This window comes from Pseudogymnoascus verrucosus (genome assembly GCF_001662655.1).
Source record: "Pseudogymnoascus verrucosus strain UAMH 10579 unplaced genomic scaffold scaffold_27, whole genome shotgun sequence".
NCBI classification, from domain to species: Eukaryota; Fungi; Ascomycota; class Leotiomycetes; order Thelebolales; family Thelebolaceae; genus Pseudogymnoascus; species Pseudogymnoascus verrucosus.
Genome location: NW_017263678.1, coordinates 139,932 through 152,687, shown reverse-complemented (window position 1 = coordinate 152,687; position 12,756 = coordinate 139,932). Strand labels below are relative to the sequence as shown.

At 56.8% G+C, this 12,756-nt stretch overlaps 2 protein-coding genes across 2 annotated transcripts; both read left to right on the top strand.

Annotated features, from left to right (window-relative positions):
- Positions 1-426: 426 nt before the first annotated feature.
- On the top strand, positions 427-3,118 carry STE7 (MAP kinase kinase (MEK); the record flags this gene model as incomplete). The annotated part of the gene is made up of 5 exons (XM_018275516.2): positions 427-570; positions 639-1,513; positions 1,585-1,742; positions 1,816-2,347; positions 2,486-3,118. The coding sequence occupies exons 2-5, from the start codon at positions 1,232-1,234 to the stop codon at positions 3,116-3,118; spliced, it is 1,605 nt and encodes a 534-aa protein (XP_018129559.1). The 5' UTR covers positions 427-570; positions 639-1,231.
- A 2,154-nt stretch (positions 3,119-5,272) lies between these two features.
- Positions 5,273-12,689, top strand: VE01_06059 (uncharacterized protein). Its single transcript, XM_018275515.2, has 4 exons — positions 5,273-5,590; positions 5,643-6,015; positions 6,120-10,364; positions 10,435-12,689. The coding sequence occupies exons 3-4, from the start codon at positions 6,282-6,284 to the stop codon at positions 12,280-12,282; spliced, it is 5,931 nt and encodes a 1,976-aa protein (XP_018129627.1). The 5' UTR covers positions 5,273-5,590; positions 5,643-6,015; positions 6,120-6,281; the 3' UTR covers positions 12,283-12,689.
- The last annotated feature ends 67 nt before the right edge of the window (positions 12,690-12,756 follow it).

Below are 12,756 nucleotides of genomic sequence, written 5' to 3'. Positions count from 1 at the left end.
AAGTCACGAATTCACTTGAAGGGTAGGGGTGGCAAAGCTAAGTTTATGCCTTATGTTTAAGGTTTCAGTTATTAGTACCTTATGTTTAAGGCTTCAGTTACTGGCACCTTATGTTTAAGGCCCCAGTTAGTAGTAAATTACTTGTGCCTGAGGCTGTTAGATAGAGTTAGGAGTAAGTAGTGCTGGAAACTGTTCGAGACTCTGTAAAAATAGCTCGGAGTATACATACTAGTACATAATGATTCATACTAATGTACACCACAATTAAGTACATCCAGGTACCATCCAAACTTTATTCGTGACTTTACTCGTGCCAGACCTGAATTGACCTGAACATGATCAAACTTGCCCCGCCATGTCACAGGTACCAAACCCATACGTACAATGTAAATGTAAATTCACTAGAAATACAATAAGAAGGAGAATATTATATTATCTTGAGAATCTATGAAACTACCAATACTACCAAACTATAAAACATTTAATATACTTAAGAATTCTGCCAATCCTGGTCTCTCAAAGGTGAATGGCTACTCAAAGGACATGACACAGCGAGTGTCTTCCAACGGGGTCCGTCCGTGATGCCAACCCCCCCATACAGTTCCAATAATTCAATATTTCCTAACAGAACTAACAAGAAACCGGGGCCCCTATTCCCCTCGAACCCCTCTATTTGAATTATTTGAATCCTGCTCTACTCGGCTTGGCTCTCTCTCCTGGACTTCTACAGCATAGCATATACGATATACCACGATTCCCCCCTTCCGTCCAGTCTTTCAAGCTCTTTCGACTCCGCTATCTCTCGCAGCACTTGTATCTCTTAAGCGCCATCCGCCCAATCTGCGACCCAACCCAGCAAGCACCACCACGAATCGCCAAAATCAACTGGCGGCTGCGACAACACCACAGCAAATCGATCCAGTGGAACAGCAACAGCCACTGACACCCTTCCTGAACCCGTCCATTCCCCCTTTGTGCAACCTACCTCCTGCATTCATTCCGTGCCTAGACACCGACCTCCTCGCACCTCCGCACCTTCACGACGAACAAACCCGCACCGCCCGACCCGCACACGCAACCCAACCTCACCCCTCCCTCTCGCCAGGAAGAAAAATAATCTACAAAACCCAAACGCAAACCAAAGGCCACGGCCGTTGCAGAGAATACTGCTGCTCCTAAACACACACACAAACCACCGCATCGGCGCATACACCCCACCCCACCCGCAACGATGTCGGGCGAAGGCTTCGGCGTGCGCACGATGAAGCGCAAGAACGTAAAGGGCCTGGCACTTAACGCACCCGCCCCCCGCGCCCCAGCGCCCTCGAACGACGACCACGCTGCTCTCGATGATGCGGCGAGCGGACGCACAGCGCAGCTCGAGATCGGGATCGAGTATAAGCTTGATTTGAAGAGGGAGGATCTCGAGGTGCTGAAGGAGCTGGGGAGTGGGAATGGGGGGACTGTTAGTAAGGTCCGGCATATTGCTACGGGGACGGTGATGGCGAGGAAGGTGAGTGCTGGATTCCTGGGTGGTATGGAGTGTGTGTGGGTGTGCGGAGGTGCTGATTTTTTTGTGAATAGGTCATACATGTCGAGGCGAAGAAGGAGATCCGTCGCCGGATCGTGCGGGAGCTGCATATCATGCACGAGTGCAACTCGGACTACATTGTGAACTTCTACGGCGCCTTCCTGAGCGAGAGCAACGATGTCATCATGTGCATGGAATACATGGACGTTGGGTGAGTCCACCCCTCTCCCCCCTTCCCCCCCCCCATCATCCTCTCTCAACCACCCCAACTAACCCCCCTCCAGCGCCCTCGACCGCGTCTCCCGCGACTTCGGCCCCATCCGCGTCGACGTCCTCGGCAAGATCGCCGAAGCCACCCTCGGCGGCCTAACCTACCTCTACATCAAGCACCACATCATGCACCGCGACATCAAGCCCTCCAACATCCTCGTCAACTCCCGCGGCTTCATCAAGCTCTGCGACTTCGGCGTCTCCGGCGAGCTCGTCAACTCCGTCGCCGACACCTTCGTCGGGACATCGACATACATGGCTCCCGAGCGCATCCAGGGCGAGAAGTACACTGTCAAGTCTGATGTGTGGAGTTTCGGTCTGTCGATTATGGAGTTGGCTATTGGCAAGTTTCCGTTCGATGCTAGTGAGCACCTCTCGGATGGCGATTCTGCGCCGGCGGGGATTTTGGATCTGCTGCAGCAGATTGTCCATGAGCCTGCGCCGAGGCTGCCGAAGAGCGAGGCGTTCCCGCAGATTTTGGAGGATATGATTCAGAAATGCATGTCGAAGCGTCCTGAGGAGCGTCCTACGCCGCAGGAACTCTACGTATGTCCCTCTCTATTTCCCCCTTTTCCCCTTCCCCTCTCCCCATTCCCCTCCTCCCCCATCTCCCCTCCCCTTCCCATTCCACCCTTAACTCACCCCGCCATGACCCCCAAACCGAGCCAACCTAACACCCTATAGGAACGCGAACCCTTCGTCCAAGCCGCAAAACGCACCCCAGTCGACCTCCGCGACTGGGCCGTCTCCTTAATGGAAAAACACAACCGTCGCTCCCACCTCGCTCCCCAACTCTCCCCCGCAACACAGGAACTCCTGCGCTCCTCCGACGCTCCGTCCGCCACACCCCCTCCACAAACTTCCTCTTCCATCACCTCGTCGTCCATCCCAACGCCAGGCTCGACTAGTGGTGAAATCCCAATCACGACTGATCCGAGGATGGCAGCTATTAGTCCGAGGGAAATGGTGGTTAATACCATCAACGGTATACGCTCCCCGACGAAACCACCACCGCCTGTTCCCTCGTCCACGACTCCTAGCGCTAGAACGCCGGGACTGCCAATGCAGGGACAGCAGCAGCAGCAGCAGGGGTTTCAGGGGGAGCAGAGACAGCAGGGACAGGGGTTTGTGAGCAGGAAGGCGATGAGTCCGGAGATTGAGCAGGGGGGGTTTGGAGGGGGGAACAGTCATGTGTTGCCGATTAGGAATGCGCCGCCGGGGGGGCCGTTGCCGGCGCCGCCGGTGCCGAGGAAGGAGGAGAGGGGTGGTGGTGGGGGGGGGAGGTTTTTTGGGGTTAATGGGGGGGGTGGGTATTAACGTGGGATAAGGGAAGCGGGGGGGGGTTGTGAGGTGAAGATGGATGGGATGAAGGGATGGGATATGGAAATGATGGAGGGACGAGATATGAGATGAAGATGAAGATGACTGCACAACAACACATTCTGGGCGTTTATGATTGAATTTTTCTTTTAACTTTTCGAAATATTCAGCCGACCCTTTTTTTATTTTCTTTTGTTATTTTTGGAGCGATGATAGATAGACACACGCACACATCACCACTATGTCAACCAAAACGTATTGTTTTTTATTTTGCTTAAACGGAAAATTATATTGCAGTCTGGTGTTATAGATGTGATGCTGTCTTCTGTTACTGCTGTGCTGAACTGTAAAAGCAAGTCGTTGGTTGGTTGGTTGCGTCTATTTCTCTATTGAATTTTTCAATTTGGCATAGCTTTAAAAATTAATTAAATTCACAATATTATTTCATGTGACGAAAATAATACCTACAATTGTTTTTTTTCTACTCCCTCTCAATTCCAGCTTCGCAGAAACCAAACCAGTCGCCAATATCTGCAATACTACATCCATAACTACCTAAAGAATCGCATTAATTACCCAATCCATCACTCCTCCATCCCCCTCCCCATCCGTCGTGGTCCCCACCCCACACCCATCCCAATCCGTCCCAATCCGTCCCCCATCACCCAGCCAACACCCCGCCGTTGACCCCTCAACCATCAACAAAAGCAGACTACCCAGCACCACACTACCAAATCCCGTCTAGCACATTATTAGCACATCTCTTAGCACTGGTTAGCACATCATTAGCACATCCCTAGGACTCGTTAGGGCTCGTTAGCACATCCCTTAGCACCCGTCCCAAGCCCCACGATCCCCGCCTAGGGGTCTCGTTTTAGCGTACCGTGATGGGATGGGATGTGCTGCGATTCTTTGGGTGGTTACCGGTGTGTTGGATCTCTGGTATGGGTGTCGGGAGGATCGGGAGGGAGTTGTCGGGACCGGGAAGGGAGGGAAGGAACGGGAGGCTAAGGAGGGAAGGGGGAAAGGCGGATTCGCTACTACGGAGATATTGGTACTGTTACGAGAAAAGGGGTGAAGGGGCAAAGGGGGAAAGGGAAGGGAGGGGGCAAAAAGAGGTGAGGAGTGAAATGTGACAACCCCCTCACTCGTGGCACACACAAACTCACATGCGCCACGCCACACATGAGAAGCAGAAAATCTCCCGCGCGCATGTATGTATGGCGCAGGGGCACGGAGGAGTACGCAAACAGACTGCTAGGAGGGAGGAAACCAAGGCTACGCTGCAGCAGCTGTGCAGCGCAGTGAGACTGACTGTCGGAGAGAGAGGGGGATGTGTTAGAAGTGTTAGGAGTCGGAGTGAGTGGACAGATGGATAGGAGGCGGTGCAGGATGGGGATGCACGATGATGATGTGTGTCTCTCTCGGAGGAGGGAGGGAGGGGGGTTGCGTTTGTCGTCTGCACTACAAACAGCGGATGGGTGAGCCGATACAGACGGAGATAGAGGCGGGCGTGGATGTTGATTCGGGTATGGTGGTTTCTGTTTGCTGCTTCCTGCTGCTGCTGTGCTGAGGATAGTTGGAGGTTTGGGTATCCTGTTTGCTACTCTCCCATGCTCGTCTGTTGTATCACGACCTATCACTTCCTTGGCTCTATTTGTCTTCATTCATTCGGGATTTCACGCGCTCCCTCCCTTCCTCCCTTTGGTGGTGGCGTCGGTCGGTAGGTCGGGAGGGACGGATCGAGGGGCTTGGGTTGTATGGATTGACTGGATTTACTGGATTACTGGACAGGAAGCTGAGCCGGGTGGTGAGTGGTGAGTGAGAAGTGGTGCGAGTTATGCATGCTGCGGCGGCGGCACTGTTTGTGGTACTGTACTCTAGGGGATCAAGTAGTTGCCAGTAGTTGCCGCTTGGGGCTTTGGTGGCGGTGGTGGTGGGGATTGGGGATGGAGGTGGATGATACTTGTGGATTGTATGGTGATGTGGTGGAGGGGAGAGGTACTGGTGTGGAGTATCCCCAGCGGAGAATGCGGATAATGGTGGGTGGTGGTAGTAGTGGTAAGTGGTAGTAGTGGTAAGTGGTAGTAGTGGTATTGTAGTAGTGAAATGTAAACAAGACGATCAACAACAGTGCCTGCTACAGCCAGCCACAGCAGTGCACTTGATCACATTGCAGCCAGCTGCTTCGGTCATTTCAGTCACATTGCCGTCTGTCTGTTTCTCCTATTTACTGATTCTATCTGCGAGAAGAACAGCCCTAAGAGGAATGCCCTAACTGACACGATCGATATCCTTTATACCCTCATATATCCTCACTCTCTCGCACAAACATATACTCTCTCTCCCTCACTCACTCACTCAGCCTCAATCCCTAATTCACATCCCATTCACATTCACACACATACCCACAACCTCCACTCATTGGCCCTCTCCCCCCTGCTCTCTCACCTGTACCATCACACACAGGTACATCCCCCACGCACAGTCTCCAAGTACCCACCAACTGATTCGTCCACAGCCACCCGTTGGCACCACAACAACCCTCCAAACGCCAACGCAGAGCTCGCCAAACCCGATCCACCACCGTCGCTGTTGCTGCTCACTCGCTCAAGGAAGGTCAGCCCCGATTTCCAGAGTGAACTACTACCCAGCAAGCCCAGTCCAGCGATCCAGAGAGAGAGAGAGAGAGACAAGGCAGGCAGGGCATAAACACGGATAAGCAAGTTGTTTGGGTCTTTTCATAAACAACACCTTGCGATTCTGACCTTTTTTTGTTGTTGTTACTGCTATCTACGACGGCTGGTTTATTGACGGTGGATAAGAGTGAAGGAGCGGCTGCTTTTTTTTGCTTGCTGAGGTGGTTGGTCTTGACCACGGGAGTTTGCTAGCTGGTGAGTGAGTTGCTTGTTGTTTATGCTCCCAGATGGACAGGAGGAGTGAGATGAGAGAGAGGCTGAGGAGGAGAACAGGAGCTGACAGATGTGAATTGTTGTAGGATACCAGCCTGAGCGATACAGACATTCTACCAGACGAAAACACAAACATACACAACCCACAACCACCACAACCCGCCATTGAACACAAGAACCCTCTCACCAACACCCACGCGCCTGCACACCTGCCCATGCAGCCCGCACCCACACGCCTCTGAAGCCCAATGGCCCAGCACACCTCGCGCGGCCCGCCGCTGCCCGCGCCCACCGACACCTCGAGCAACTCCGGCGTCGGGGTGAACCACAGCGGTGGCGGCGCAGGCGCCGACGCAGCCGGTCTAGACGGCACGGAGCTCTCCCGCGTCACCGACCAGAGCGACCAGACGTCGTATTCGATCCCCGAGGATGGGAGTCCCGTGACGATCCCGACGAATCGCAGGAGGGAGGGCGCGGATCGCATGTCGAGGGAGTCGCATCCGTCGCAGACGTCGCTGCTGATTGAGTATTTTGAGGGGGGGAAGGAGAGTCATGTCGAATCGAGACGGCCGAGCGTGAGGGTTAAGGTCACGCCGAGTAGTGGGAAGAGTAAGGGGAGGAGTGGGGGGGGTAGCGGGCATATACAGATTACCAAGTCCCGGTCCGGGGGGAAGGAGGAGAAGGACGGGGGGAGGAAACCGTCGTATACGAAGCGCATTCACCTGTCGTCGTCGGGCGGGAATACGAAGAATGCGCGATTAATAGATCTCGACGGCGATGGACAGAGTCTCAGCTCGTACGCCTCGGCGACGGAGGAGTCGAACGTCTCGCGCAACCCGATCGAGATTGAAGTTGGCCCTCGGCGCCACCGCAGTCCGCTGATCCCTGACCCCGACGCCCCGATCCGCGAGCAGGTTCTCGGATCAGACGTCTCGTCCATGCCAGCAAACAGCTTCCTCGATGGAGACTCCGGCCTCCGCTCCGAGAGGGGAAGTAGGGGCTTCTCGAAGAACGAAGCGCTAATCTCGGGAGCGGCCGCTGCACTAGGCGCCGCTGCTCTGGGTGAGGCACTTAAAGCCCCGGCCCGTCGCCGTAGTCGCAGCCTTAGCCGTGAGCGCATCATTACGCAGAAGGCGGCGGAGAAGGTGCGGAGCGCTAAGTCGGAGCATAGGCATAAGCACAGCCGTGACCGCAGTGTCAGCGATAACGCTAAACGCGCCGAGAAGCACAGCGAGGTGAGTGGAGGGTCGCCGCGCAGGCGGTCGAGCCGCGGACACCACGATGACTCCCTACTAAGTGGGGAATCGAGTCTGCTCACTTCGTCTAAACTATCAGAGCGGTCCCACCGCTCCGCCGCATCGGGGAAATCATCAATCACCAACCCGAAGCTCCTCGAGACCGTCGAGGACGCTATCCGCCGCCTCATCCTGCCGGAGCTCAACGCACTCAAGAAGGAGAACGCTAGCCGCGACAAGTATGACCGCGAGCAGCGCGAGCCGCGCCACCGTCGCAGCTCCCTCACTTCAAGCAGCGCGCTCTCACAGGAGTCTCGTGATGGTGAGACGCGCAGTAAACGCACTAGCGCCGGTGAGGCCTCGTTGAAATCTAAACTCGGCGACGACCGCGACCGCAACGTCTCCTCCGGCACCGTGCGCCCCTCCAAAGACCGGCGCAGCTCGCGTGGTGGCTCTGAGTCTCCGCGCCCTCACACGCCGCGGACACCGCGTAGTGCAGACCGCATGACGGGTGATGAGTCGGCGTCGCGACAGAAGCGGAGCGGGGATACTAAGAAATCCGCGTTTGGCGCGCTGGCGGCGGGGATTGGACTCGGTGCTCTTGCTGGAGGATTGAAGAACCACAGCGGCGGGCATGACGAGAAAGATTATGACGACAAAGAGCGTGCGGAACGGCGGAGACGGCGCGCGAGGAGTCGGAGTCGCGGGGATGATGTGGAGAGCTTTGATCGTGCGGAGGAGGAGGTCCCGCCCATGCCGATGATGAGTGAGGTTAATGCGTCGGATATCACGCGTTCGTCTATCTTGTCTGCGTCGACGGAGCGGCCGAGGTCGGCGGCGGCGGAGAAGGAGGGGACGCCGGTGCAGGATGTTGCGAGGGGGTTTGGGAGTCCGTATGGTGGGCAGGGGCAACGCGGGTTGGGGATGATGCATCATAATGGCTCGACGCCGGATGTGAGTCGGATGGACTTGCGGATGGGTGAGGGCGAGTATGATCTCGATGAGTATGGACGGAAAGTCCCTCTCAACCGATCTGTGGACGATTCCGCGTATGACCAGCAAGCGTACCACGACGCCAACAAGGGCGGTTATGGCAAAGCAGCCGCTGCGGCAGTTGGTGGTGGAGCTTTGGGTGTTCTAGCAGCTAACTCAATGGCGCATCATAACCAACACCCCGACCCGCACCACGAGGACGACGCGCGCTACCTCGACGAAGAAGACGATGATGCGGATGCGGCATACTACGCACACACGCAACACGTCCCTTCGCCGCTCAAATACGTGCCTTACAACCAGGAAAAGCGCGGCCTCTCACCTATCCAGAGCGTCTCTGGCTACACGGAGGCTGATGAGCAGGAGCGTCTCCAGAAACAGCGCGATTCGAGAGCGACGATGACGCAGAGTTCGCGCTCGCGCGGATCTCTGGCTTCGACTTCGCTTGATCAGAGTCCTGCGCACAAGGCGGGGTCTATCCGCTCTGATGGCGTTCTGGGCGTTGACCCGCGCAGTTTCGATTTCAGGGATGTCCGGATGGGTGGGCTCACTGACTCGGAGCTTACTCAAGAGGGAGATCTTGATCACGACGCTGATGCGGATGCGGATGCTGCGTCGGAAGCGGAGTATCAGCGTCACCGCAGCGCGGCGTTTGAGGGAGGCGACTGGGCGGGCGCGAACCCGGATTATGTCCACACGCCTGTAGCGGTCGAAAGCGCCGTCGCCAGTCTGCTCGACGCGAGTGTCCTGACTGGACTCACAGGGGAGCCGAGCCCAGCGCTCGAGGGTGGATATGAGAGTCACCTCGGCGACGCGAAGGGTGCTGGCGCGGGGGTGAATCGCCAGGCTAGCTATGCGTCCTATGACGAGGGTTCTGAGCGCCGCTTCACAGCCAAGGGGATTAGTCCCGCTCCTGTCGCGTCGCCTTTAACTCGCGACCTCGGCCCTATCGACAGCCATGGCGTGGACACCTACCCCGAGTACGAACTGGACGAGCAAGGTCGCAAGATCACAATGCCGAATTACAAGCAGCACAATAGCGGGAAAGACGCCGTAATCGCTGGCATCATTGGTGCAGCAGCCGGCACCGCAGCTACGATGCTGGTTAACCGCCACGAAGTCCCCGAACAGCACTACGCCCAGCAGCAGCCAGGGGGGGGACATGATCAGATCCCCGGCGCGCCGCTGCAGAAATCCTTCAAAGACCGCGCGAGGGATTATATCCCCCCCTCGCCAAGGAGGGGGGACATGTATCTCGACTCCGACGAGGAGAGTTCAAGGGCTAAGATGAGCGCTAATGCCGCTCCCGGGATGGGCGATCCAGTCGACCCCATGTTCGCGGAGGACGCGAGTGTTACTACGAACCCGAGCGTTATTAATGGACCGAGCGAACCGTATAGTCCCGCTGATGACCGCGAGGTCCAACAGGGTGATAGGGATTGGTACTACAAGACTCCCACGCCGACGCGGAAGGCTGTCGGTAGCGGTAGCGCTGGGAGCGGGAGCGGGAGCGGACTCCTGCGCGGGGCAGATAGCGATACCGGACTCCGCGCCGCGCAGATGGGACTTATGGATTCTGCGCCCCTGGTGGCGAAGGGACATACGAGGGACCAGAGTCTGGATGAGGAGTGGCACCGTACATCTGATGAGAGGAAGAGGGATACACTTATTACGAACCCGTATGAGGGCTCCAGCCCCGTCACGCTGCTCGGGGGGGAGAAAGATCGGAATCTCCTGGGTCAGCTCGGGTATGAGGGCGTGCGCCAAAATCTCGGTGGTGAGGCCGGGGGGTATAATAATGGGAGCCCCGGCGCGGTGCCGAAGGATGAGGGGTATATCTCCTCTGCGCCCAATGCGCGGTCGCCGGGGGTGGTGACGCCGGAGCCGAAGAGGGGGGTGGTGGGGTTTACGGATTTGGAGGGGATGGGGCCGGGGGAGTTTGACACGGGGGCGGGGGATCCGTTTTATACCCCGCAGCTGCAGAGGCATCAGAGGCAGTTGAGTGGGATGTCGCAGGGGATGGAGTCGCCGCTTTATGATGGGGCGATGGGGAGGCATAGGGAGGCTATTAAGAGTAAGGATATTGTGGCGCTGATGGATCATGTGAGTTTTTCCCTTCCTTCTTCTTCTAACGGATTTATATGGGGTTGGTGCAGGTTACTGACAACTACAGCTCACCGTCCGAGACGCCCAGCGCAACGCCCGCGACACCGAGATCCTGGTAACCCTCGTCCGCGCCGCCGCCGAGATGCGCAACTCCTTCGAGGACATGAAACGCCTCCTCGCCGACACCGAAGACGTAGTCATCACAGAAGTCCAACGCAACACCGACAAATCAATCATGAAAGCTATTAACGGCCCGCGCCCGCTCCCGCAATCCGTCAAGTCCCTCCGCTCCGGCACAGGCGATGACGACGACCTCCCTACGAAGCGACGGAACGTGTTTAAGCGCGCTCTGAAGGGGTTGAGTATGCGCTCTACTAATGATCTTGCGCAGATTGAGCGGATGCTTGTTCAGCTACTGGGAGATGTGGAGGGGTTGAAAGTAGCGCAGGGATTGTCGAGTGTAGCGCGCGAGGGGGGGTTCGAGGACGACGAGTATGATGACGTTCATCAGGAGGGCGCGGCAGAGCAGGATCGCGGATACGAACCTGAAGGCCACGCGGGCACCACGACAGCCAGCCATGCCAGCCAGAGCGGACATTTCTCCAACCCCCTCTCGCGCGGCACGAGCGCGTCGCAGGGCTTCGGCGGGGGGGGGAGGAAGCTCAGCGAGAACAGGGTTAGTACCGTCCCCGAGGACGACGATGAGGATGATAACAATGTCGTCCTCGATTATCGCGAGCAAGCTATCCTGGATAATGCGTATGATGACGCGGAACCGCTTTCCCCGCTCGACGAACGTAATCCGCGCGCTGGATCGGCACCGCTGGGCACCCCGCCCCAGCGCGTGGAGGCGGCGAATTTGAGTCATGAGAATACGCCTCGCACGGATAAGAGTAAGAAGCATAAGTCATCGTCGTCGTTTGGGTGGAATCCTATTCCTAAGATCTCGAGGTGGAGTGAGACGACTGCTAGTACTGTCGCCAAGGGGTTTAGGGGGAGTGGCGGGAAAAAAGACGCGGCCCCGAATTCGCCGGGTTCGAATAGTCATCCGCCGTCACGGAGTGGGAGTGATCTGGGGAATTACGATCATGATGTCTACGGGGCGGGGGATAAACTGCACAGTGGTTTCTCGGCTGCTACGCTACCGCTGCAGCAGAGCGCTGATAGTTTTGTGCAACAAACTGGCAACTCCTCCTCCCAGCAGCAGCAGCAGCATCACCCAGAAGATCTCTCGAACCTCCCCCCCCTCCTCCCCCCGGAAGACCCAAAATACAAAGCCCACCGCAACTCCCTGAACCTCCAGCACCCGCAGCCACGCACGGGCCACCATTATCAGGGCACACTGGAGAGGGAGGCGCAGGATTTCAGGGGCATGGGGAGTCCCCGCAGCGTGGACTGGGGGAGTACCACTAGCCTTGACAGGCTACCACAGAACGCAAACGTGAATCGCTACAGCAACGGCACCACGGGGACGGAGGATAGTCAGGGGGGGCAGGGGCATTATGATGAGGGACCTGCGAGACCGCCGAAGGAACCGTTGGAGCCGGCGCAGTACCCACCCAAGCCGGCGGTGAGGGGAGGGAAATTGACGAAACCCAGCCCCCTCGCCACAGAACAGCGTATCGACTACTCCGCCACCAACAACGAGGATAATGACACACGACGCAGCGCCAGCGCAGCTAGTAGCGCGAGGACCTACGAGGGGAGTCCGAGGGCTGTGCATAGGAGTGTGAGTGGGCTTGCGGCGGTGCCGACGAGGAAACCGACTGGGCCGAGGAGTATGGGTAGTCCAAGGGGTGCTGGAGCAGTGGCTGGGGGGGGGAGTGGAGCAGGAAATGGAGGGGAGGGGGGTGCGGGGAAGCGTGGTGAGTCTTCGCCGAGTCCGGGGCCGGGGGGGGAGTACCGGTATTGGTAGACCTCGTAGTTGGCTGTGCTGGTGGGCGCGGGCGGCGGGAAAGGGGTGTTTTTCTGTTGTTAGTGGTGTTGTTGTTTGTTGAGGAGAAAGCTGATTGTTGGTGATTTTTTTTTGCAGATACGTTTGGATTTGACGGTACCACGGCGCCGCCTGTGCTGAGGGAAAGGTGGAGTGGGGAGAGCGAGTGTTTCTAGATCCCATCCGCGCCGTCGATTTTTGTCGTTTTTGCGATTTGTTTTTCTGAGAGAGAGAGGGAAGTGTGGTTTGTTTTTCGTTTGCGATTTAGGCGGAGAAGGAGGAGATGATGACTTTTATGACGACTTACTATATTGAGGGGGTTCCGTTTCTTTTCTTTTCTATCCTCTCTCTACCTCTCCCTTGAAAGATACAGTTTTTTTTGAGAGGGATGGATGGGGGAGGGAGATGGGGAAGGGAAGGGAGGGAAGGGGGGTGATGATGCCATGATGAATCTCT

What these genes read in the sequence shown, in the direction of transcription:
- VE01_06059 (XM_018275515.2), top strand. Translation starts at nt 6,282, where the DNA reads ATGGCCCAGCACACCTCGCGCGGCCCGCCGCTGCCCGCGCCCACCGAC. An exon ending in TTGTGGCGCTGATGGATCAT is followed by an intron (nt 10,365 to 10,434) that starts GTGAGTTTTTCC and finishes TGACAACTACAG; the next exon opens with CTCACCGTCCGAGACGCCCA.